Here is a 27853-nt window from a genome sequence, read left to right as displayed (position 1 = left end):
CCCTTACCTTTAAACAAATGTGACTCAGTCGGTTGCACAATGGTGACAGTATTTATTTAAATGCTGCTCCGTGCCGTGATGATAAAGTGTTGACAAACACGCGGGTCGATGGTCGCACAATACGAAGCCCACGGAAACCTTCCAGGTTGCCGTGGGCGTCCGCGTACTCAATCGTCTTTTTCTTGAAGGCGAGGGTGAATTGCCGTCGGCTTCCGCTCATTTTGAAACAAAATGTGAAAAAGCAGCCTGAATGCGATGGCGAAGGCGGCTGTTTACTTCATCTGCCCATTGTTGCAAGACTTCCATAGTTTTTCCGTCAATGTCCGGTATATAAGACGAGGGTCGACTTTTCGCAATGGTTTTTTGAAAAAAAGTTCGACCTATAGTCCGGTTTTTACGGCAGTATGACAAGAGTGTATTACGAACATAAATGATAGGTCATGATATGAATGTCATGACATGCATGTCATGTAGGTCATGAAACAGCTGCCTAAAATGACAATTACCCATCGGAAAAATATTCACGCTCAAAAATCGGTGAAATGTGTTCGGACATGGACACTAAGTGAAGGAAACACTAAAGGATGATGGTAGAAGTCATAGACATGAGCATGACTCATGAAAATTAAGTGACTCAGCGAAAAATAATTAACACCCAAAAACAAATGGAATGGGTTCGGATGTGGTATACTAAGTGAAGGAGAAGGCTAAAGGTTGATGGTCGAAGTCATAGTCGTGAGCATGACTAAGGCTTTTGCCTTAAGGTCTCTTAGGCATAGCTAAAGGGACTCCTGAGGACTCTTGACATGTCATGATATACGTGTCATGTAGGTCATGAATGAGCCGCCTACGTCTTGGTGCTCTTATGGTCGTTTTGTTAACTTGGTAGGTCCCCGCACACTGCTTCACATAACATCGATTCCTACAGGGCGTGGGATCTGCTGGCTTTTTTTCTTGCGTTTTTGCTGCACAACGCACTTCTGGTAACAATGTCACGTGAGAGCCTGTGAGCTTTTGCATTTATTTTGTTTCACTCTGTGCACAATCTTGCACACAAGCAACACCTGCGTTGCTGTTTGGCTGCTTGAAATGGATCCCTCTGTGTGCATACATTTGGAGAGGCAGGCCCAGATCATGGATCCTTACCGTGGTGCACCAGACTAGAGGTATGATAAGTCAGTGCCACATGAACACTGAAGTAGACAAGAGCATGATCCCGCACTGAACATGGTGCATCTCTCTTGCTACAGTACAAAGTAAAACAAGAACATGTTCACATTCAGTTTGTAGGTTTATACTTTCATTATTTCTGTAAAGTTTAATTCGTCTATAGAAGCAATAACTCATGTTGCCTTGAATAATTCTCCAAGTCGCGTGTCACTGAAAGTGACGCCACAGCACGGCAATGTACGTAGTGCGCTTGCGATATATACGTCACTCTCTGGCTGGGAGCGCGGCTCTTGGGAGAAGGGCGCATGGCATTTAGTTTGAAATCTCAGCACTTTTTGTGGCACACAGCATGATCGGCACACGCATTATATGCACTGTGCTTGTCGGCTCAAAATGTCCAGACCTGGTGACGAGCCCTTTGAAGCTAACATACTACTAACTGAATCAGTTTGGATCCACAAAGGGTCATTATACGGAGTCAGCTTTCGGCTCAAAATGGCCAGACCTGGTGACGGGACCTTTGAAGCTAACATACTATTAACTGAATCAGTTTGGATCCACAAAGGGTCATTATACGGAGTCAGCTTTATTAACTGTGGAGGATGTAATATTGTGTAATATTACTTCAGTCTCAGTTTCTTATTTGTTATTTATAAGAATTGATTATAATTTATAATAACTGCTAATTTATTCATTGTTTAATAATATATAAATATTAAAGAATATTCAGAACAGTCTTTTCACTTCAGGGTTCTTTGTTTATTTTACTAAAGCTTTCAACATGCTGAATACTTACATCCAAATCATCAGACTGTGGCATTGTGGCAAGCTTTGAATTACTCCTAACTGTAGACAGTCTATATGCCTCAGTAATTTACAAGTGGATTTTTACCAGTGTTCGTCAGGGAAGCCCACTGGGCCCCTGCTATTCAATGTTTACATAAATGAAATCATTCATATAGACCAAATGATGAAATTTGTTGTGCAGTAGAACCTTGTTACACAGTAGAACCTCTCGCACCAGCTCGTCAGCTCGGTGTCGTCTGCTCACCGATGACGCCAACGGTGCCATATATGGAAACAAAGCGCTTCATGAGCGGAGGTCTGTCTGCGGCGGCTGCTGTGAATCATGCCAACGTGCTGCATCGCGCGATCTCATGATAAGCGAGGCAGTCTCGCCACACTTCGCTCCGTTTACATCGTGCCGCATGAGACAGATTGTCCAAGCCAGCCAATATATCACGAAATGAAAACATGATAGAGCTGTGCTCACATTAGGGAGTATCGTAATCACCTGTGAAATTTTTTTTTTCAACTGCATTGTATTATCAAGGAACCAAATAATAAACTTAGCAAGTTTCAACAACTTTTACTGAGCCACAACCACTGAAATGCAAAAACGAATACATTGAAATTTTTTACTTCATACTGGAGCTGGTGTTTCGATGCAAAATCCTGGCTTACATTTTCTCTTCTAGTAAACTACCTGTTACCACAAAATTCCCGAATATAGAGCTTTGAAAGAATACTTTATCAATTTGAACTGATTTGGTGTTTATTTTTATAGTATTCCTTTGCAGTTGTTTGTGCAATACTCTTGTCTGGTCATTTCAGAATTGTCTAAAGCCATGCAAACAGTATATAATAATTACCCTTAGTCTCTCGTGCTTTTAATTCGCCTCTAATTGCATGTAGAGCTTAACTAGCCCAAGGCTGCCCAACACTGGGCCTCTTCGATTATCCGTCTCTTGACAGTCCTGGACTGTCCGAAGGACTGCATACACAATGCTTATTGGCTGAAAGCACCGTCTCTGGCAGTCCGGGACTGTCAGGAACGGTTAATCGAAGAGGTCCACTGTTGTTACCCAGCAAGATGCCAACCAAAGGAAGGAAAGAGCGGCAGTCATTTTATGTATGAATGCTGCCACAGTTGACTACCATGATGGTGAACTTGAAAGAAAGAGTGCATGGCACAAACAAACAATGTTTTTATTGCATGCCGACGTCAATATATATTGGTAGTACAATGAGTACAAACAAATTATTGCTAGTACAAACAAACAGAGACGTAAGCTATCACCTTTAATAATGCTATGTCATGTGCTGTATAGGTACACGATTTCATTGCAGTGATGCAATAGTCAAAGCACGCTGACACAATTCTCACCGCGTTTATGAATGGCCAAGACTTCAAAAATTTCACGCTCGCATTGTTCAAGGTATTTACCTAAAACTGCATACTCGGCAAGCATGGGTTTACAGTTACATTCTTTGCAGTGTTCGGCTAGATGGCTGCAAATCGAACCTCTTAGTGAGTACAAGTGCTCGCGAAGTCTGTCATCAATACATTGGCCCATTTGGCTGATGTAGCAACGCCAGCAGGAAAGGTATTCTGTAGATCACAGCACTCCGACCTTCAACGAATTGCTGCGCATTCTTCTTTTTGCAGCGTGCACCTTCTCTGTTGATCCTCTTCTAAAAGCCAGAAAGCATGTTCCATGTGTTAAAGCCTGTTCATCTTTCTGTGCCACTTTTTTGAAGTTAAGCAAGACCTTTTGAATATCAGGAATGAAGGTGGTGCGTGTATGCTGATGCTTCATTTCTTTCATTTTGATCCTCGGTGATTTCAAGGATACCAGCACATTCTCAGCAACACAGGACAGCATTCACAATGGAAAACCTGCTTGATATCTCCTCTTCACTTGACTGTGGAAGCTTGCATTGACTTGGTGATTGCAAGATCTTGAAAGTACTGCCCATAGGCATGATTTAGCAATGCCACGTTTTAGTAACTTGGTGAGCACCGATGTATAAGAAAGTAGGCCCTTGAAAGAATGTGGTTCATACTGCCAGCACACGTGATCACTTCTAAAATCTTATTTCATGTTTAAAAACCCTAATCTATTGTCATGGGGAACTTCAGACACTAGAATTAGTTGCGTCATTTAAAGCAAAACGTGTCAAAAATTTTAATGGATTGGTGGTCGTCCGGTTCGTTACGATTATACAAGACTGAAGAATCACCCGCATATCGGAACACTTTTGAAGTGTTTGTCATTTGAAGGCTTACCATGAGACATCTGTTGTATCATGCAAGTCAACATCTGTCGTATCGTGCAAGTTGACCACTGTATCGTGGAAGTCAACGATCGTTGAGGATCGATGCTAAGCATGAGCATATGCAGACACTGCCACATTGGTTAAAAAAGGTTCCGCAATGGGAAGTCAATGTTGGCTGAAGATAAAAAAAATAGTAGTACTAAAGACTAGTCAGCATGAATTCCACATGTTCTTAAGCCTGGTGCGTCCAAATCGCTCAGTGCACTCACTGACTTAGGCTATGTGGTAGTTAGTAGTATAAGTCCTTTACATAACAGAGAAAATGCTTACTTGCTGCGGGCACTCTTTTTAAAGGTAGTCAGAGACGTTAGGGTTTTGGACGAGTCAGGGGTCATCGACGACCAGGACGGTGAGCGACTTCTGCAGGCACCTAGTGCATTGCCAAGTGCCTCGTTGGGAAACGATAACCCTGAATATTTACTCATCTGTGTGCGTTCTTGCGGTAAATAAGAATAATACTGAATTTTGCACCAAAAACGTGATCACAGAGAAGGGAGGACATAAAGACAGGACGAGCGCTTACTTTCAACTGTTTATTTTTGCAGACGGCAAGCATATAAAAGGTATTCTTTTTTATAACACATGTGCACCGTGCATGTGCTCACCCTTCTCTTAACAGTAACACAACAAACACTTTCCTGAGAACGCATTTCTGAATCAAACTTTCCAATGTGTCACTTACACAATATTTAGAAGAACTTCTTGCTGGGCGAGTTGGTGCATAGCTGTATCGGGAAGCGTTGCGCGTACGAACGGACAAACACAGGAAAAGACGTAAACGGATAGAGCGCAATATTTACCTTTCTTTTTTGATGAAAAATGCTTCCACAATTTTGTGAGCTGCTTTGTTCTTGCTCCTTCCTAGGATCTGCAAAGCGTGGCTCACATCCACATCAAGTCACATGCGCACTTAAATATGCGCTGTCTTTATTGTTGACATAAAGTGCATGTTCCCTCACTTGATCATTGATTGAGCACCTCGTCTGGCCAACGTAGCGTCTCTCGTACGTTAAAGGCATTTCCTAGATCACCTCAGTGGCATACTTGGTGTACGGCTAAGAATGCTTCTTTTTACAGCCTTTTGGCTGCAGAGCATCACTCCCAGTAATGCGAGGGCACAACTTTGTTTGGTGCCACGAGAACCATTGGTGCACTATGCATGCTTGCCCCTCAGTCAACATATCTGCTTGCGTATCGTTCTTGTGGGGTAATTAAACCATGTTACATATTTGTTAAGCTCAAAACCGAGGCATCCTGTATGAAAGAACACTAGGTAAGGAGACGCTGCCTGCGGAGTTCATCATAATATTGATAAAGGTCAGCGACCACGGTTTGTGGGTTTTCTTAAGAGGAGAGCATTTGAAACGGCATTGTGTGGCACTACCAACGACTCGACGTGGAACACGAGGCATGCACGGTGAACCAAGTGAGCCATCCTCAACGAAGTGGCCGCAACCCACGCTCTTTCATTTCTTCCCGAAGCCCATGCCCTGCCTCAGAATCCCCAAATAAAAGGAGATGGTCTGACTTCACTGTCCCCACAGATGCATTGACGCATCTACAGAGGTTGACTTCTTCTGTGTAATTGGTCAAGTTCTCACGGGACTTCTTGGAACAGATGTGCAAGCATACTTGGGCACTAAGCTTCTGCACCACGGAGCAACCCAAGATTTGCGTAAAGCTCGTCTTGCAAAGTCGGACCAGGAATGACGGTCAAATTGCGGTTGTGGAACCACACGTTAGTGACGCCCGTGAGATGGGAGATTGCATTTTTTAACTGCGTCAACCCATTTGTTGTGGAAACTCATGTGTTGGTAGGATGAGAGCCAATCTTCAACCTTGTTTTCTTGCATCGAGCCTGAAAAAAAAATGGTAGGCGATGCCGATGGTGGTGTTTGGCTGTCATAGTCGGGCATGATGGCCAGCAGCTTCTGATTGCAGAGTTCCAAAGTTGGGAGAAAGCCAGCACCTCCACCAAATATGTAATACGGTTCAATTACCATACCGGAACAATATGCGCACACGTTAGTTGTTCAGGCACCGATTGGGTGAACTCTGTCCTCAAGCAAGGCGTTTATGACGTGCCTGAACCACATGCCTGTGTTCTTTTGGTGTAGAGTGCCGTACCCCGCACTTCCAAAATGTTACGCAAACGAAGGATTACGCACTGGAGACTATTTACAATGTATATTTACAAAAGACAACTGCAGCGCTGGCCAGTTTAGCCGACAGCTCGAGAGCAAGGAGCAGTTCGTCGTCTTCATCGGGGCCCCGCCCGTGTGCATCATCCACAAGAAACATGCAATATGCATGTATCAATATTGAAATACCACGGTCGAGACGATGCTTTATTCCAAGAAGAAAAAATGCCGCTGACACAAAAACGAACACAAGCTGATGATTGATGATGGCTTTGTACAGATGAAGTCTGCATAAATGCTTAAACTAATTTCCCCCATGGACAAAAGCGGCCAGCCTGGCCGCAGGTTAAACTGGGCAACGCAGAGGAAAGGGCTTCAGGCTGGAAATGTGCACGATCTCTGTTCCGCGGCAACGTCGGTCAGTTGGGGCATCAGCAGGTGTAACGCGATAGTTCACCGGCGAGGTCTGCTCTATGACATTGTAGTGGCCAATGTATCGAGACTCAAGCTTCTCACATAAGCCGGGTGTTCGTGCAGGTGTCCATAGGAGCACATCGTCACCAGGGCGGTAGGAAATGACACGGTGTTGGAGAAGTCGGCCGGAGATGGAGATCGGCGAGCGGGAGAATTATCGTCATAAGGGCGGTAGATGCGAGGAGGAGGTGGCTCGTCGTGTTGAAAGGCAGCGTAACCACGACGTTCATCTTGCTGGCGGCATCAGCAAAACCGGGAGATATGTCCTCGAAAGCCGCAGTAATAGCACATAGGCCTCGACAAACGCCAGGCAGAGTAGTAAGGCGGGCTCGGTGCTCAGGTGACTAAAGGGGCCAGGTGATCGTGAACAGGCGCAGGCGGTGTGATTGGAGACGGTGCCGCTGGCATTGCAGTAACCTGGGCCTGTTGTGGGCAAGGAGAAGCGTTGGCATGGTGGGCGTTCCGCAGGGAGGCCGATTCCTCTTTAATAATGCCGCACAGATAAGTAGAAGCTGGTGGCACGTGAGCACTGCTACAAGGTGGTGAGCCATGCGCTTACAATTCCTCATGAATTATGGTTCGAATGATGGACCGAAGCTCAATACTGTTTGCCAGGGGGTTGTCGGAAAAGTCCACTTGCAAGCGGCTTGATTGCAGGGCTTCGAGGCGCTGACAGACGGAGACGACCTCCGACACCGTCAAAGGGTTTTGAGCGGCGAGTGCGTTGAAAGCAGTAGATCCTATACCCTTAAGAAGGTGTCGCACGCGATCAGTTTCTGTCATGGCACTGTCGACACGGCAGCAAAGCGCGAGGATGTCCTCAATGTAAGAGGTATACGACTCGCCATAATGCTGGACGCGCTCAGACAGCATCTTTTTCGCAACTTCTGAACGAACCGTGGGTGTGCTGAAAATCCGCCGTAGCTGCTCCTTGAAAGACGACCAATCACGGAAATCTCTCTCGTGATTCAGGAACCATGTCTTGGCTACTTGAGAGACGTAAAATTGTATGTTTCTTAAGTTCGATGTCTCGTTCCAGTTGTTGTACTCGCTGACACGATCGTAGTTGTCGAGCCAGTCTCCAACGTCCTCACCAGGCAAGCCAGAATCCCGGCCGCGGCGGCCGCATTTCGATGGAGGCGAAATGCAAAAACCCCCGTGTGCTTGCATTGTAGTGCACGTTAAAGAACCCCAGGTGGTCAAAATTAATCCGGAGCCCTCCACTATGGCGTGCATTATAATCATAACTGGTTTTGGCACGTAAAACCCCAGAATCAATCAACCAGGCAAGCAAGAGGAAATTTCAGGATCGCGATACCAGTTGTTTGCAGGGCTGGGAGTGGGGGTGGCTGGCACTTGAACCGAGCTGGTGGACGCTGCGGGCTGGTTTTGCGACATGGCGGCCTCTTGGTGTAAGCAGCATCCCGATTTTAGCTCCAGGAGAGATCTTGGAAGAGAATTGAGGTCGAAGAGATCTTAAAGCGCCTCCACCACTTGAAATACCACGGTCGAGACAACGCTATATGCCAAGAAGGAAAAATGGCGCTGACGCAAATACGAACACGAGCCGATGATTGATTATGGCTTTGTACAGATGAAGTCCACGTAAATGCTTACAATATATATATAGGGTCCTTTGTTTTCGTGTTTCATATGTTTTAAAATTCTGGGGGTAAAAATTAGGTGCTATCTTTTTAAGAGGAAAACTAAGGAGCAATCAAGGGTTTTGTTGTATGGCATGAAAATCGGGGACAAATCAGAGGTTTTGTTGTCTGGCAGCCAAAGGTTTAGGATTTTCTTGTAACTGTTGCAAGCAAAATCACTCTCAGGAATATGTAATTACGAAGAGAGCTGCTCGCAAATCATGTGACGAACACATCTCTACAAATCCTTGTTATCAGGAATCATTAATACATTAAAAAGAAAACAATATAAGAAAACGAATAGAGACGAGTATGGTGATCCTTCCTTTTGTTCTCTGCACTTGAATTAACAAAGGGGGAAAAAAGTTGAAATAGAGGACAAGGGCATGCTTCGCAGGAGGTGTGATGCTTTTCCTTGTCTTACAAAAACCTTGTTCATATACATTATCATATTGTTACGTATAAAGATGCACAGGAATGACTATATACAGGTATATTTATAAGCGCATATTGCTACGGGTCTTCAAAAGGGGCTGACGACGTTTATTGGGAGCGGCTGGGGCTCTGGCGAAAACGGCAGCGAGAGGCAGCTATCGAGCGGGGCGGTTAGCACGCGCACTTCTTTCTTCTTGCGCCTCTGCGCTTGCCCTATGCCCACTACTACAGGTGACATTTCCCCCCTTCCTCGGAAAGAGCATCGGCTCGATGCTCAAGAAGTGGTGTGGGAAAGGAAAAAAAAACAACAAAAAAAAAACAACACACGCTCAATGAAGATGCTCGCGCACAGAACACAGCGAGAGCTACAGCAGCGTAGCTAGAAACAATTCTCTACCTCTCTAGAAACGAAGAGGTAAGTGCATTAGGTGCAAATGGGCGCGTAAAAATCACTAACGCGCAACGTAAGGCTTCATGCGTACGACGTGAACTACGTCAGAACTAGGTGGTTGTCGGCGCCGTGTTTGCGCCGCACTGTCAGGAACGACTTCATAGTTCACGTCACTAATGCGGCGCAGCACTTTGTACGGGCCAAAATACCGGCTGAGCAACTTTTCACAAAGGCCACGGCGGCGAACAGGGGTCCACACCAACACTTGGTCGCCGGGACTGTAGCGCACTTGCCGGTGACGGATGTTATAGCGCCGTGCATCTGCGTGTTGCTGCTCACCGATGTGCAGCCGCGCGAGCTGGCGAGCCTCCTCAGCGCGCTGAGCAAATTCTTCGGCGTCAGTAGTTAGGTTCTCGGCGTCGTGGCACGGAAGCATAGCGTCCAGCATCGTCTGTACTTCGCGGCCGTAGACAAGGCGAAATGGTGTGAAGCGCGTTGTTTCTTGTACGGCGGTATTATACGCGAAGGTCACATAAGGCAGGATACGATCCCATGTTTTGTGCTGGACGTCGATGTACATAGAGATCATGTCTGTGATGGTCTTGTTTAATCGCTCCGTAAGGCCGTTGGACTGCGGATGGTAAGCGGTCGTCTTTCGATGCCTGGTGTTGCTTAGTTGAAAAATTTCGTCCGTGAGCTGTGCCGTGAACGCCGTTCCTCTATCTGTGATAACAGTGGCTGGGGCACCATGGCGCAATACAATGTGACACATGAAGAACTGCGCTACCTCAGAAGCCGTGGCTCGTGGGAGCGCCTCTGTCTCGGCATAGCGGGTTAAATAGTCAGTGGCGACAATCACCCACTTGTTGCCGTCGGTTGACAGAGGAAAAGGCCCAAGAATGTCCAAGCTGACTTGGTCGAATGGCTTATGAGGTGGTTCAATGGGTTGCAATAACCCGGCGGGCTTCAGGGGTGGTGACTTTCGTCGCTGACATTCACGGCAGCCTTTCACATACTGCTTGACGCTTGCTGAAAGTCCGGGCCAGTAATACATCTCGCGCACTCTAGCAAGCGTTCGTGAGGAGCCGAGGTGGCCAGATGTAGGCTCGTCGTGGCAAGCGAAAAGAATATCGTCCCGCAAGTCTTTGGGAACTACTAGGAGGTAGGCTCGATCATTCGGGCGGGCGTTCTTCTTGTACAGCACATTGTCTCGTAGACAGAAGGACGTCAAGACGCGACGTAGATGGCGTGGTATGGTTGTATCACGGCCCTCTAAGTGGTCGATGAGAGGTCGAATTTCAGCGTCGTCACGCTGCGATTTGACCAAGTCCGACGTAGTAAGGGCGCCCAGGAAGCCGTCGTTGTCCTCTGACTGTCGACTGAAAGATTCGGCGGGAGCACGCGACAACGTGTCGGCGTCTTCGTGCTTGCGGCCAGACTTATAAACTATGGTGACGTCGAACTCCTGTAGCCGCAAGCTCCACCGTGCCAGCCGTCCTGAAGGATCGCGTATGTTCGCCAACCAACATAGAGCATGGTGGTCTGTCACCACTTTGAAGGGACGGCCGTAGAGATAAGGGCGAAACTTCGTGATCGCCCAGACGACCGCGAGACACTCTTTTTCTGTAGTAGTGTAGTTCGCCTCGGCACGGGACAGCGAGCGGCTAGCATAGGCTATTACTCGTTCAATGCCGTCTTGACGTTGGACGAGTACTGCGCCAAGGCCGATGTTGCTGGCGTCAGTATGCACCTCGGTGTCAGCCTCTTCGTCGAAATGTGCCAGGACGGGTGCTGACTGCATGCGTTGGCGTAGTTCAGCGAAGGCCGCTTGTTGCTCATTCGTCCAGGCAAATGGCGTGTCATCCCTGGTAAGGCGAGTCAGGGGTTCCGCAATCTTCGAGAAGTTGTCGATGAAGCGGCGATAATACGCGCACAAGCCCAGGAAGCGTCGGACGGCCTTCTTGTCGGCAGGAAGAGGAAAAGCTGCTACAGCGGCAAGCTTGTCGGGATCGGGTCGAACTCCTTTGGCGCTGACGACGTGTCCGAGAAACTTGAGCTTTTCATAACCGAAGTGGCACTTCTCTGGTTTAAGCGTGAGGTCAGCCGATCGGAGCGCTTCTAGCACATGCCGCAGGCGATGAAGATGTTGCTCAAATGTTTCAGAAAAAACAACTACGTCGTCAAGATACACAAGGCAAGTCTGCCACTTCAATCCAGCGAGGACAGTATCCATCATGCGCTGGAAAGTTGCTGGGGCTGAACACAAACCGAAAGGGAGCACTCGAAATTCGTAAAGGTCGTCGGGAGTCACAAAGGCAGTTTTCTCGCGGTCTCGTTCATCTACCTCGATCTGCCAGTATCCACTTTTCAAATCGAGTGACGAAAAGTACTGGGCACGCCGCAGTCTATCTAACGAGTCGTCGATACGTGGCAGTGGGTACACGTCCTTTTTAGTTACGTTGTTGAGCTTCCGGTAGTCGACGCAAAAGCGTAGCGTTCTGTCTTTCTTTTTGACAAGAACGACCGGAGACGACCATGAGCTGTTGGAAGGTTCGATCACGCCATCTTCAAGCATCTCTTGTACTTGCGTACGAATCGCCGCGCGTTCCTTTGCCGACACGCGGTAAGGCTGCTGGTGTATCGGGCGTGCGTCGTCGCATGTGATGATCCGGTGCCTTGTAACCGAAGTCTGGCGTACCTTAGACGAGCTTGCGAAGCATGCCCTGAATTCAAGCAAGAGCTCGTGCAGTGCTGCCTGTTTGTCGTTAGATAACTCGGGATTAATGTCGACGGTGCCCAGTGACTTGTCAGCCAGCCTCACTGGTTCAGGGGCAAAACATTCAGCTACGTGTTCCACTTCTTCGGCAAACGCTATCGAAGTACCGCGGAAGAGGTGTCGATGCTCATTACTAAAGTTGGTGACTAGCAACTTAGATCGGCCATCACGAAGCTGTAGCACACTCCTGGCCGCACAAACACCTTGTGTCAGTAGATGCGCTAAGTTACTTTCTGCGACCACTCCACCTTCGCGCATTCCACCGCACATCACTTCGACTAGAACACTGGCTCGTGGAGGAAGCGTAACACTTTCGGCGGAAACACGTAGCGCGTCATCACGTCGATTGTCGTCGTTTGCGTCGATTGCTTGGTCGGCTGAGAAGGTGACTACACCGCCCCGTAAGTCAATAACAGCGCCGTATTCCTGCAGGAAGTCAACTCCGAGAATGACGTCGCGGGAGCATTCGCGTAGGACAAGGCAACTCGCCACGAATGTCGATCCTCGAATCCGAACTCTTGTCGTGCAGGTTCCCAGTGGAGTAACGACGTGACCGCCAGCCGTACGAATCTGCGAGCCATGCCAAGGTGTAATTACTTTCTTCAGAAACGTCGCCATCTTCCCGCTTAATATAGAATAGTCCGCTCCGGTGTCCACTAAAGCCCTAACCGCGTAACCGTCGATCACCACCGGTATGTCGAGCGAAAGCCGGTCATTCCGTTCAGTTGATGGCGTACCGGTACCCTTGTTTACTCGCGTCGATCGGAGGTCTTCAGCGCGTCGACTGCCAGCGGCCTCGCCCCCAAAGGTCGCTGTAGTTAGTTTTCCCGGCGGGGACTTGGCGACCGTCCGCTCGAATACCGCTGGGGCGATGGTGAAAATCGCCTTGGCGACGGCGAGCGTGACTGCCGCCCGGTAGGCGGTGGCATGCGTTGCTGAGCCAGATAATCCTCAATGTCCCGAGGTCGTTGGCCCAGTCGGGGTGGTGGTGAATAGGCAGAAAAGCCCCGCAACCCGAGGCGTCGGTATGGGCACTGGCGGTACAAATGATCTGCCTCACCACAGTGGAAACACAGAGGACGGCGATCCGGAGTGCGCCAAACCTCTGACTTCCGAGGGGGCATGCGTCGATCATCGGCGTAATGCACTGGTCGATCTTGCGGAAGCACAACCGGAGAAGCGGCATGGGGAAACGGTGGAGGCGTGCGTCGTTCCTCGATGTATGGCACCGGTTGGGCTGGTGGGAGTGCAACCGGATGAGCGGCTTGAACAAACAGCGGCGGGGACGAAGCAGGCTGTCGCAAGACTTCTGCGTAGGTCGCACGGTGGTGTACAGAAGGTGCAGGCGCGGTGTTAGAAAAAGGAACGGTGGACCGGAGCGCTTGGTGCACTTCATCTCTTATTACACTCGCAATGGAGCTCACCGTGGCTTGTGGGGTGCCGTAAACCTTCAGTATCTCTTCGCGCACAACGGTGCGGATGAGGTCTCGAAGGTTGTCATTGTGGCTTCCGATGGCCGTGGACATGTCCGTAGTCGCGTTCACTTGCCGCTCGTAAAAGTTAGAGCGCTGCTGAAGCGTCTTCTCCATACTGACCGCCTCGGATAGAAATTCGGCGACAGTCTGCGGAGGATTGCGCACCAGACCAGCGAAGAGCTGCTCCTTCACCCCTCGCATCAGGTGACGCAACTTCTTGTCCTCGGTCATTCCAGGGTCTGCTCGTCTGAAGAGGCGCGTCATATCTTCAACGAACGCGGTAACGCTTTCGTTGGGAAGCTGGACGCGGACCTGAATTGCTCGTTCGGCTCGTTCGCAGCGATCAGGACTGGCGTAAGTGTCCAGTAGATGACGGCGGAACTCGCGCCACGACGTCAGTTGCTCCTCACGGTTTTGAAGCCATGTACGCCCGCCGTCCTCGAGGCAAAAGTAGACATTCCTACGTTTAGTCGCGTCGTCCCATTCGTTGTATTCGGCGACGCGCTCGAAGTCGGTCATCCAGTCTTCGACGTCTTCAAAGATGTCGCCATGGAACGACTTCGGCGCCAGCGGGTTCTGAAGTGTATACCGGTTCGTCATTGCACGTTCCATACCGGTTGAGGTAGTCTGAAGCACTACGGTGTCTTCAGGGGGCAGTCCCCGGATCCTGCGGCTGGTCCGATGGACGGGAGTATGGACTAACACAGGGCTGGTGCTTCTGCTCCCAGGAGGAGTCTGTGGCATGAGTGATAAATACCCAGCACCTCCACCACTTTGCCACGGGTCTTCAAAAGGGGCTGACGACGTTTATTGGGAGTGGCTGGGGCTCTGGCGAAAACGGCAGCAAGAGGCAGCTATCGAGCGGGGCGGTTAGCACGCGCACTTCTTTCTTCTTGCGCCTCTGCGCTTGCCCTATGCCCACTACTACAGGTGACAATATGTATGTAGCCCTGCCAAGAATGAACAGCCCGTGCCAGGTTAAAACGTCATCCTCTTTGCCTTTCCAATCACGACAGGCTTCTTGGTCACTGAAATAACTATTCCGTAGCAATATGCATTGGGAGCATTTCTGTGTCCATTGTTTTATTGGTTCCAAATATATTCTCTTGCAACAAAATTAATGGAATACCAACTAGACGAATTGGTCATCCTCCTTTGGACTTGATTTACTTGGGTAAATGTCCTTTGAACGTCACAACTACGGTTTGCAATGCAAATCAGCATCATTTGCAATGCAGATCAGCGTCAGCAGTGCAATAATTCTCTTCCTAGCATATAGCAGGTTACCGCCATTTACATGTTTGCGGTGTGCAGGAAATGAGGCAATGCGCCATTTTTGAATTCGGTTACCAAAACACGGTTACCAAAAAAGCAATGAGCTTTTGTTCACGCAAGGCCAGCAGTCATCGAATGTATTATATTTTTATATATGCCCATTTTCGTTTGTTTGTTAAGTGAAAATGAGGCATAAACCATATTCATAATGAATTATATTAATATCGTATATCTTGACCACTTGCGACCGCTTGCTCACAAAAGGGGGGGGGGGGGCAGTGTTCATATGTTCGTAATACTTGCATTTATTATCCTGCATGAAAGGATAAACTTTGGGAATAATTCGAGTTTAACCCGATTTTCATAAATTTGGTTCGGGGTGCAAAAATCTGGAAATTATGGGTTTTGCCCGAATAAAAGGGACCCTAAATACATGATTTTCATATTCTTTGCGCATGTTATATTTTTTCTTCTCACATTAAACATATCCTTATGAGTGTCTCATCTTTGCTATAAAGACCTGACCATGCGTACATGCGTATACAGCCATTTGGATTGTTCAGAAATTTTGCAATAAACTGAAATCCTTGCAACACAACCTACCTATTAGCTTAAGCAAATATGTGTCATAAAGAACATTAGTTTCAAAGCAGTGAAAAAATATTGCATGAACATGCTGTGAGTTAGTTTTTGTATTTCTTGTCTTTCCTGATATATTTAATTTTGTATATTTATATCATTACAAGTTTTTAATGGTATTGTGTTAATTGCAGCGCTGTGACGCATATGTGTACAAGACATTGTGATGCAATTATTCCCCTCTTGAGTGTTAAAAGTGAATTTATGAAGGTTACTTGCTAACATTTCTAAATGTTTGATGCTGTATTGCTTTTTCCTTTTTTATCTGCTTCATCTAACTGTATTGTCACTACATTGTTTCCTGCATTGTCAATTTCTACCTAGACGGTGTGGGGATGCGCGACTCTCGCGCGTCTCCTGTAATCCGGCTTCACCGCGTGGCTAAGTACCGGCGGCGATCGTGATGGTTGCGAGAGATGGCGCGAGTGTCGCGATGCTAACGCCACCGAATGGCGGGGGTGACTTGGGAGAAAAAGGTTGAAGGCGCTCGCTTTGGGTTGGAATCGGTGAGCGACGCGGACGTATTGCGCGTGCGCCGATCCACGCTTCGCGAGACGTCTCGCGTGGCTCGGAGCGGGGCACCGGTATGGACGAACACGGATCGTTCGAACACGCCACCGTTCGCGTGACCGTACACGTGAGCGACTAGGCAATGGTGTCATAGCATGGGGCGAACATATTCGCTCGCTATCGGGTCGCGGTGAGTCGGACTTACTTGATTTGTCGCGCGCCTATATGAATGTTCTATTGGTTGTAATTCGGCTAGTGTGCATTAGTGTATGAAAGGTGCAATAGATGCCCTTTTGATTGTTTGCACTACTGTGTTGTCGTTCCTTTGTGCCAAGAGCATGTGTGAGACCCCACAATGGGGATTATGGGCCTCGTCAAGTGGCTAATTCTGCTTTTCACACATAATTTTTCCCAGGAAGCCAAAAAAAGCTTAGGGGAAATGAATCATCACATTTAATTGAAAGGTAGAAACAGAACTTGTGGCGAGTGGGAGCCGTGCCCGCATTGCAGCCCTGCTCCCACCCGTACCACTGTGGTGCTTTTTCTTCCCTGCCATTCCCTCCGCTGAGGACAGGCCTCCTTGCATCCTCATGTGGGCACTGCTGACAAAAACCCCTTTCTCTATATAGTATTTTATAAGAGCCTGTCCCTTTAAGCTATCCTGGGGATCCTGCCTACGACTGCATAACATTACTGCATTAAGAGTTTTACTATTTTGACCAAAGGGGACCTTATTTTGCTTTTTCCTTTCAAAGCTTACTTTCAAACTTCACTTCATTGAAAACCCTTATAAAACTTTTTCAACCAATTTGCTTTGTGGGTTAAGCCTGAGAACCTCATTTTACTCCTCACTATGCCATATATATGTACTTGTCATTGCCGCAAATGATGCAGACGCCATCATTCAAAATTTACCAAAAGGCGCAAAAAGCATTTGATTCTAATCGATTACATGGTCTTCGAGTGCCTAAAAGTGCTGCCTTTATGTAGTAGAAAACAAGCACTGCACTTAACGCACCCCTCCACACTGATGAAATGGCTGCCATCTGTTGTAGAACATGAAGACTAAATCAACGCAGCCTTCAAAGTGCTGAAAAAGTGCTGACATCTACGTAGTAAAACAAAAAAAAGAACAAAGTAATTACAGATTTTAAATGCTGGCACTGCAGCCGTCTGTGTAGAAGAAAAACTAAGTGGACGTGCTGAGTTCCTCCGAAGCAAAATTAACTAGGATCACATTAACGAGCTGAGCTCGTTCAAAACACTTCAGGGGGTGTTAAGAAACCCATCTGTCCATCTTTGATTACACTTCCTCTAGGACTGGCATGTCTCGAAATTTGTACACACCTTAAATTTCTGGCCTGTCTAGTTATCATGAAGCAGTATATACTGAAAATGGAATATTCCCTGTTATTTTGGTTAGCAAATTAAATACTTTAATAGTCGCTGTTGTTTAAGGGGCCTGAATAGCCACCCGTCCCAATTTGTAATCATATGGAATGGTTGAAAGGCCCTAGAATAGCAAGAAATAGTGCTTCAAGCCTTTTTCATTTGCACGATGCTTGTGCAGTCATGTGCAGTACATTTAGTGGAGTCCCCTGAACTGACTTAAGTTTTTCTGCATAAGCCAGACCACCTCATTGGTTGCAGCTGTCTTGCATGTAATTTATCTTGCACGCAGAATGGCACACGCAAGGATTTTGAGGTGACGCACAAGCCCCTCATTCATGTGCTCACCCAGGGTGGGCCAGGCTTGTTCCTGCCCACATGAAAACTACCCTTGCTCTGGGTGCTAAATGTGATAATGTGAGCATCATAATGTCTTAGTCTCCCCACCTTTTGCTAGCACAGTTTTAAATTCTACCCATTCCAGGATTGTGCCTCTGCTTCTAGAATTTTTGCTTGAGTTGACCTCACTGGGCTAGCCTTCTTAGTGTCTAGAAAGTGCCTTCGGCTGAGGCAGAACTATGTACTTTCCAGATACAACAAGAGCTGGCCCAGGAATACGAGTACATCAAAGACATACAGGTGGTGCTTAGTGGATTCCGCTCGGAGAGCCACCTGGAGCGCATTCCCACAAGTCGGATCAACTATGAGGATGATGCGGCCCTTGATCCAGAGGCCTGGTTTACTCCACGAGACCCTGAAGTCTGGCCAGCGCCCAACCCAGTGGAGCACAAGTAGGCTTCACACTCTGGGAATGCAAAACATATTGGCTTGTGTCTACTACAGTGTGCATGGCGGCATTGGGCACACATGCAGGGTCATAGAAGGCTGTTTTTGTATTAGTGGCGTCTATTAACACTGAAATTTTGTGGAACATTCTTAGAATGAAGGTCTGGGGAAAGACAGCATGACACTACTAAAGGAAATGTGCATAACTAATAAAGTACAGATAGCATGGGAAGGGCTAACTAGTGGTGACACAGTTGACATTTATAAAGGCTGCCGCCAGGTTTCCCATTATTCCCTCTGCTCTAGATAGAAAGGAGGCTGGAATAGAGGCAAAGCAACGTCTTCCAGGTTTGATGTACACAGATGAGATTGCTGTGCTTGTGGCTAGTCGGAAAGATATTCATTCTCACAGATAATTGCTCAGAGGGGTGTGACACTCTAGGGTTTAGTATCAGTGGAAAGGAAATAAGGTGTGATGACAGGTTCTTTTGTTTTGATGTTTAAGACTGTCCTATGAGGCGGAGAACCCCATTGAGGACAAAGCTGTTTGTTGGAGCAATGCGCACAAACATTTATTAAAACAAACGACAAGCAACCCATAAATCACACTCAATGAAAAACTCGTAATACGGAACACACTGAGAGCTGGAACGCTAAGGACAACCGGCAAGTTCGGGCAGGCAGCGGGTGTGAGCGCGCATTATAGTCTCGATGCGGCGAAACTGAGACGAGAGGAAGCGGCATTAATCTCACCAATGGTTGGGGTGTCGGATTGTTGACCGGGCAACCAGAGTGTGGCAGCTCTGGCTTGGAGGAAGAAGACAGGCGGCTTGGTGGCACAGGCAGACGGCGACGGCGTTCTGGCCGGGCAGCTGGTTGTGGAACTCAGGTCCGTAGCCCGACAGCTCATGTTCTGCCCACGGGCGTAGACGCTCGCCGGCCTCGGGCAGCAGTTGACGATTGGGCATAGTGGCGACGCCCAGGAACTGGTTGGCAGGAGGCCCCGGACTGGTGAAGTCCTGGTGACTCGGGTCTGGAACCCGACGGCCCTCTTCAACCCCCGGTCCGGTGGCCGACCTTCTCCTGGTGCCGCTTCTGGAACTCTCCCTCTTCTGCCAGCGCGGCTTGCTTTTCTGCCGCTCTGGCCGATTCGTCGTTTGCTCATTGGCCGCTCGAAGCTTCGTGGTTTCTTTGGATTGGATGCCTCTTCTTTTATTTTTTTCTTCTTGGGCCGCTCGCGTTCAAGTGCTGGACGCTCTTTGACGTTGTCGTCTTTCAATCCAGCGCGGAATTCGCCTCGGCGCGCGCACTCCATAGCCACAGAAGGCCCTATAGCGTTTAATGATGTCTGTGATCATACTGTTACAATACAGCGAAACGAAATACTGAGGGCTGAAGAATACCTCTACTCGTGAGTATAGATTAAAAAGAAAAAATTACCTAGAAAAATATCGGCAAAACACATTGCACAACAACTGTTGACGGTAATGCGTTTATCATTGAATGAATACACAATGTACTGCCGCCGTCACAATGAGTTGTGCAGGAGGCGTGTACTGCAGTGGGACTCCTCTTTTGTGCTTCCCTAAATACACTCATTGCCATCTAGTAGAGCCGCCGCGAAGCCTGCATGTGGCCTCCGAGGTGAGCCGGTTTGTGCGAACGCTGAGAAACGCGTAATGCTGCAATCTCCTCTCTCTTTTTGGACGTGCTGCACCATCTAGTGGCACTGTTGAGAAGCCCACGCGTGGTGTGCCTGGGAATGCTGAGAATTGTTCCCTCGCTTGCTGTACACGGCACACACTCAGTGACCCAAGTTGGCCACAGGTTCATGACACGTCAGCGGCGGCTACCGGAGCTCCAGCCACGCACTCGGCCAGGTCAACGGAACTGCGAGTCGTCGGCACGTACGGCATCAGCGACGCCCCGAAAGAACCAGTCGTGTGGCCTAACCCGTCGAACTTCTTAGCCACGTCAGCGCCAGCGACCGGGTTACGGGCTTCTACCAAGCTGGACTTCAAGTTGATGGACCGATCACAAGGCAACTACGATTGAGCGAGGGCCGGCGAGAGCAACGACAGAGAGAAAGGCTCATCGAGATTGCCGCCGGGAAAATACGAGCAACAGCGACGAACTGAGTGAGAGATATTTATTCTTGTAGGGAGATACCAGTAGGCCAGAGTTGCTAGACTCTCGTGCGAGAAACGCCCAGGACTAACGTAGAGGAAATTAAGGGCATGTTTATGGATTCACTAGGTTGTATTTTGGTGAACATTTATTTGTTTATTGTGTTTTAGTTTAGTGTGTGTTAGTTTGTGAGCTTTATTTTTAGTTTGAGTTTTGAATTTGAGTGTGATTAAAAGTATGCTTGCTGTGTTGCCATGCGTTTCCCAATCTCATCTCTTTTAACATCCGCACGCCCCCGAGATTGGTGACAAAAACATCACATCATCAGAGCATGGCTGACGAAGCGACCTTCCAGCTCAAGAGCCACGTCGATAATACTGATTCGATGCTTCTCCCTCGCGGATTACACCTCGGTTCGCGCGCCTCGAGCGCTCGCGCCATTCGGAACGCTCTGCGATCTTTGTCGTCCTCTTTTCTCGCCACGGGCGACCTCTTACATGTGACACCCAGGCACAGCCACTGCATTCCTGAGAGCACGTATGGTCTCAAATCTGTTGAAAGACCACAAAGCCTGACTTCCCAGAAATGCCCAGTGGGTGACAGCCTTTTCCCTGAGCTCTTCTTCATATCTACAAAGGTAATTATGGGTGGCTGCTATTTTTACTCCAAGGTATTTGTAGGTATATGGCTTGGAGGCCAGAGACTGCCGGTGCCATAATGTCATCTGCGTATAGTGTTTGCGGCAGGCCCCTTCCTCCATGTAAGATAGGTCGAAGCCTCGGCTACACTCTGGCAGTTGTCTCTCCATGTCAGGAATGAATAGCATAAAGAACATTGGAGACATAGGGTAGCCCTGTCTCAGCCCCCTTTGGACCTTATTGGCTGGGTGTTGCTACCATCCAAGTTTATTACTGTACGGTTGTCCTTATATATAGCCTGTAGTATGTGGAGTAAACTCCCAGGCTTTGCTCGTTCCTGTAGCTTCATCCATAGTACTTTGTGTTCTATGGAGTCATCATCATCAGCCTTTATTTTATGTCCACTGCAGGACGAAGGCCTCTCCCTGCGATCTCCAATTACCCCTGTCTTGCGCTAGCGTATTCCAACTTGAGCCTGCAAATTTCCTAACTTCATCATCCCATCTGGTTTTCTGCCGACCTCGACTGCGCTTCCCTTCTTTTGGTATCTATTCTGTAACCCTAATGGTCCATCGGTTATCCATACTACGCATTACATGGCCTGCCCAGCTCCATTTCTTCCGTTTAATGTCAACGAGAATATCGGCTATACCCGTTTGTTCTCTGATTCACACCACTCTCTTCCCGTCTCTTAATGTTAGTCTTAAGATTTTTTGTTCCATCACTTTTTGTGTGGTCCTTAACTTGTTCTCGAGCTTCTTTGTTAACCTCCAAGTTTCTGCCCCATATGTTAGCACCGGTAGAATGCAATGATTGTACACTTTTTTTTCAACGACAGTGGTAAGCTCCCAGTCGGGATTAGGTAATGCCTGCAGCATGCACTCCAACCCAATTTTATTCTTCTGTGAATTTCTTTCTCATGATCAGGGTCCCCTGTGATTAATTGACTTAGGTAAACATACTCTTTTATCGAATGTAGAGGCTGACGGGCGATCCTGAATTCGTGTTCCCTTGCCAGGCTATTGAACATTATCTTTGTCTTCTGCATATTCATCTTCAACCTGATTCTTACACTTTCTCTATTAAGGTCCTCAATCATTTGCTGTAATTTGTCTCCATTGTTGCTGAATAGGACAATGCGATCTGCAAACCGAAAGTTGCTGAGATATTCGTCGTTGATCCTCACTTCTAAGCCTTCCTAAGAAGTCTAAGAGCTTGAATACTTCTTCTAAGCATGCAGTGAATAGCATTGGCCCCTTGCCTGGGCCCCTTTCTTGATGGGTAACTATCTACTTTTCTTGTGGAGAACCAAGGTAGCTGTGGAATTCTTGTAGATATTCGCTAAGATATTCACGTATGCCTCCTATACTCCTTGATTACACAATGCCTCTATGACTGCTGGTATCTCTACTGAATCGAATGCCTTTTCATAATCTATGAAAGCCATATAGAGAGGTTGATTGTACTCCGCAGATTTCTCGATTACCTGATTGATGACATGGATATGATCCATCGTAGAATATCCCTTCCTGAAGCCAGCCTGTTCTCTTGGTTGGCTGAAGTCAAGTGTTGCCCTGATTCTATTGGAAATTATCTTGGTGAATATTTTATACAATACTGAGAGAAAGCTAATGGGTCTATAATTCTTCGATTTTTTAACGTCTCTCTTCTTAAGGATGAATATATTGTTGGCGTTCTTCCAGTTGTCTGGTACACTTGAAGTCGTGATGCATTGCGTATAAAGGGCCGCAAGCTTTTCAAGCATGATATCTCCTCCATCTTCTCCAGCAGCTTTTTCCCTGGTCATGTCTTTCAAGGCCCTTCTAACTTCATCGCTAGTTATAGAAGGAGGCTCTGTATCCGGTTCATCACTATTTCGAATGAGAGTAGCTTGGCTGTTTTGGGCGCTGTACAGGTCAGTATAGAATTCTTCCGCTGCTTTTACTATGTCATCTAAATTGCTGATGATATTACCATGGTTATCTTTCAGTGCATACATCTTGCCTTGTCCTATGCCAAGCTTTCTTCTTACTGATTTAATGCTCCATCCATATTTTACGGCTTCCTCAATCTTTCCCACGTTATAATTTCAGATATCCCTTACTTTCTTCTTGTTGATCAGATTTGACAGTTCAGCGAATTCTATTGAGTTGGACGCTTTCATGTTTTGTCATTTCTTTATTAGGTCCTTTGTTTCTTGGGAGAGCTTACCAACTGGTTGCCTTGGTGCCTTGCCTTCCACTTCAATTGCTGCTTCTGAGATCAACCTAGTTACGGTTTCATTCATTACCTCTATGTTGTCTTTATCTTCCTTTTCTAAAGCTGCATATTTGTTTGCGAGCACCAGCTTGAATTGGTCTGCTTTTACCCTTACTGCCTTTAGGTTGGCCTGTTTCCTCTTCACTAATTTCGCTCTTTCTCTCTTCAAATTGAGAGAAATCCTAGACCTCACTAACCTATGGTCACTGCACTTTACCTTACCTAACACTTCTATATTCTGCACTATGCTTGGATCGGCAAAGAGTATGAAATCTATTTCATTCCTTGTTTCTCCATTAGGGCTTTTCCAGGTCCACTTCCTGTTGCTGCGCTTCCTGAAGAAAGTATTCATTATTCGGAGCCTATTCCTCTCCGCGAATTCTACTAACATCTCTCCTCTTGCATTCCTAGAATCGATGCAGTAGTTGCCAATTGCTTGTGCACCGACCTGCTTTTTCCCCACTTTTGCATTGAAGTCGCCCATGACTGCAGTATACTGAGTTTGCACCTTTCTCATTGCTAATTCAACATCTTCATAAAACTGTTCTATTTCTTCATCTTCTTTACTAGAGGTTGGGGCGTAGGCTTGTACTACCTTCATTTTGTACCTCCTATTGAGCTTTATTACGACTGCTACCCTCTCATTAATGCTGTAGAATTCATCAATGTTGCCCGCTATGGTGTTATGAACTAGAAATCCTACCCTGGATTCTCTCTTATCTGGAAGACCTGTAGCAGAGGACGTGGCCATTAGTCAGCACTGTGTAAGCCTCACCAGTTCTTCTAACCTCACTAAGGCCAATAATATCCTAGGCAATGCCTGATAATTCTTCAAATAGTCCTGCTAAGCTAGCCTCACTCGAGAGGGTGTGTGTGTTGAACGTTGCCAGGTTCAGTTTCCATTGGCGGCCTGTCCGGACCCAGAGATTCTTAGCACCCTCTGCCGCGTAGCAGGTCTGACCGCCGCCTTGGTCAGGTGCTCCTCAGCCGCTTGGGACTAAAGGCCATGAGTTAATTGCAGGAGTCATGAGGGAGGTAGTGGCCGAATACTGCACCAGGGAGGCCAATTCCTGTTCTCATGAGGGAGTGACTTTGTTGAAGCCTCGTGGGCCTTCCTAATTTCGTTGCACCTGGACAAGTATAGCCCCACTAGCTCTCAGCAATATATACATTTTTTTTTCTTGCCGGTGTCAGGCAGCACTCCATGCCTGAAAATGTAGTGAACTGGAGTAGGATTCGAACATACGACCTTCAAATTTGAAGCCGGGTATTCTACCTCTGCTCTACGCCACCACTGTGCAATGTCCGGGAAGGCCATTACTATCTCTTTGCCCTCAAGTCTAGCAATCTCTATAATCTGATAAACAACAAAGAGGCTGTCTTCCAGACATCGCCCAGCTCTGAAACCATTCTGGAGTTCTCCCAAGACATTAGCCTCCTCAGTCCAGTGTTGAAGCCGAGGCCTAAGTATGTGTCCAAATAGTCTGTGTAGTGCTGGTGTTATTGGCCTGTAACTCTTGGGTAGGCCTTTGTCAGCGCCCTTCTACAGTACAAGTCTGATCCTGGATACCCTCCAGCTTTGTTTGTATTGACCCACTTTGCAGTATTGCATTAAGTGTATCCTGTATTACCTGGTGTGCCTGCTTGCCACATTTCTTCAACAGCAATGTGGCGACGAGCGACCACATAGACCGGTAAAGTCTCAGGACTCTCGCAGGAGAGGAAAAACCGACACCCGATCTCTTAGCGTAGCATTTTTAATCTCGTTCGAAACGCTAGCCTGTGCTGGTGCGTGCCAGCCGCTCGTGCCTCGTGCAGACGCGAGCGTCTACGTAATTATCATGCGACGCCGATGCTGCTGTCGCTACAGAGGGCTCCCCCCCTTGAGAGGAAGAAAGTTCTACAAACGATGAAAAGTCCACGTGACGCGGCATGTCTTGGCGTTGGTCTTGGGTGTCGCGGACGGAGGCGGCGTCGAAGGATGCAGCAGGGTTGCGTCGCACATTGGTGGGGCCGATGGCGCGGGTGCTTGAATGTAGGTGGGTTTGAGACGTTCCAGGGCAATTGTGTCCAATCGGTCGTTGACGTTCACGACAAAAGTTGTCGGACAACTCTCGAGAACCTTGATATGGCCCGAAGTAGTGTGGCTGCAAAGGCTTCCGCACGGCACAGTTACGCACGAAAACGTGGGTAGCAGAGGTGAGTGCGGGAGAAACGTACGGAGACCTTACTTCTTGCAAACGTGTAGGCACGGGGCACAGCTGGCTGAAGAAAGCTTGCAGTTCGGCAATGTAGTTGATAGGTGTTTTTCTGGTGGCGCCAAAGAAATCGCATGGAAGGCGTAGGTGAGTGCCGTAGACGAGCTCAGCACAGGAACAACCTAGGTCGCTCTTGAGTGCGGCTCTGATGCCAAGTAAGACGAGAGGCAAATGTAGAACCCACTTCTCCGGCGATTCATGCGTCATAAGGGAGGCCTTGAGACGCCGATGAAAACGTTCAACAAGTTCATTAGACTGCAGGTGGTAAGCAGTCGTGCGAAAACGGGTCGTTCCGAGTAATTTGAATAGCTCGTTGAAAAGTGCCTAGTCAAACTGCCGACCGCGATCAGGGATTATTGTGGATGGGCAGCCGAACCTTGCAATCCATGTAGACACGAAAGCTGCTGCAACAGTGGGAGCGGAGATGTCAGATATAGGTGTAGCTTCTGGCCACCGTGTATAGCGGTCGATGCATGCCAGTATGTAGCAGTAACCTGTAGTCTCGAAGGTGCGAGAGGGCCGATTGAGGTCCAGGTGTACGGTGTCAAAACGAGCGTCCGATGGAAGACAAGAATTCGCAGGCGGAATGGTGTGACGCTGGATCTTGGAGCGTTGACACGACAAGCAGCAGCGAACCCAATCGCGAACTTGCGCATTTAGCCGAGGCCAAACGAAACGACTGGAAAGAAGCTTCTGTGTTGCACGTATGCCAGGATGCGATAGGTTGTGCACGGTTTCGAATAGACGTCTGCGAAGGGATGCCGGAATGTATGGTCTAGGTGTGTTGCAGTGGCGTAGCCAGAAATTTTGTTCAGGGGGGGGGCTCAAGTTGCAGCGCGGCCTCCTCCTTATAGAAGTTGTCGAGGCATCAAATACATGAATAATAACTGCATTGCCAGTGACAATGCCATTGTATATTAGATGCTGCAAACGAATTAGTGAACGCTACGCACTGTGAAGACAAGTAAAATATGTATTTTTGCCTAAAAATATTCGTATGTCCCAAAAATTGTGGCAGAAATAGCTGATATCAATGCTTCCGCGTTTTTTTTTTTTTTTTGTCTATTTAATAAGTAAAGAACATATCACGCGAACTTTAGAACTATATCAGTTCGAAACGAGCAAAGCAGTGCATGCAGCTGATATGAAAAACGTAAAGGCCATAAAATGAACAAGTTGAGGACAAATATTTTGATGAATCTTTGTCATTCAAAAACCTTGTTTACATTTTTGTACATATGCAAGGGCCAGTGAAAAACCTCAATGACGCTGTCCTTCGTTGCAATGGATTGCGCAGGAGCAGCTGTTAGCGGTCATATATTCTAATTGCACCGAAATTATAGTCGCAACAGTGAGTACATATAAAAAGCAGGAGTTCTGCAAAATGTACATTAGAAATGCGAAGATAGAATGGAATATACAAATGTGAAGATAAAGGGCAAGAAAGTGTCGCTGGAAACCAAGTTCACTGCTTGTATACACAAAACCTCGCAACAAGATATTTAAATATACGAATGAATCTGCAATAAATCTACGTATCTAAAGGAAACGTCACTGTATATAATGCGTCAAACAAGATAAATAAACATGTTGTGCAGTCACAGATGGTAAACTTCATGCATACGAGTATAAAGACAGACGATCCAGGCAGGAACAAAACTATGATACCAGAATTCGTGATATGCATTTGGGCCATGCTACGGTCGCGACAGCACCATGTGGCTAGAATAATAGAAAAATACTGCAGAAATCAATACGAAAATGCGCATTTTAACTGCCTGCACAGCGGCAACGATTATTCTGCACCCAAAATAAAAGAAGGGTATTGCTTCGTTTAAATAATGAAGTAAAAGCATGTAGCTAAACAGGAAAGAAAAGGACAAACGAAAGCCACAGATGATGCTGCAAGTTGATTTACCCAACATCCGAGTGCGATTTTGGGAAACGCCGCATGTGCCGGGCTTTCAGTGAGCAAAGTCGGTCGAAATCGGTTATTGATGTCCCCGTAATTTTTGTATTCGCATTATAATTTTGATAACCATGCTGTTACAATAAACGGTGAAAATTTCTGTGATTTTAAAAGCTAATGAACAGTCATACGTTTTCATAATTATTATAATTATAATTATTATTATTTTATAATTATTATTATAATTATAGGAACGTGAAGGAACAGATATTTTAACATGCATTTATTTTTGCTGCTTCGCTATCTAAACGATAAACTTTACTCGGCGGGGAAGTTTAGCGAAGCGTTTAGTAACTTCGTACACGTTGATGGCGACGTCTCTGTGGGCGTAAGAAGCGCCATCATAACCATGCGTTCCTCAGACATTGTAGAGCGCAA

General features: G+C 47.2%; 1 protein-coding gene across 2 annotated transcripts in view; it reads left to right on the top strand.

Annotated features, from left to right (window-relative positions):
* LOC119460517 (katanin p60 ATPase-containing subunit A-like 1) overlaps window positions 1–27853 on the top strand; it is a 169377-nt gene that overhangs the window by 12147 nt on the left and 129377 nt on the right. For both annotated transcript variants that reach the window (XM_037721437.2, XM_049672298.1), the window contains exon 3: window positions 18030–18229. In XM_037721437.2, the coding sequence (XP_037577365.1) occupies window positions 18030–18229 (200 nt within the window). The remainder of the gene's footprint in view (window positions 1–18029; window positions 18230–27853) is intronic.

Source organism: Dermacentor silvarum, chromosome 8 (genome assembly GCF_013339745.2).
Source record: "Dermacentor silvarum isolate Dsil-2018 chromosome 8, BIME_Dsil_1.4, whole genome shotgun sequence".
In the NCBI taxonomy this organism is placed as follows: Eukaryota; Metazoa; Arthropoda; class Arachnida; order Ixodida; family Ixodidae; genus Dermacentor; species Dermacentor silvarum.
The sequence above is the reverse complement of the archived record's forward strand: the minus strand, read 5'-3'. Positions and strand labels throughout refer to the sequence as shown.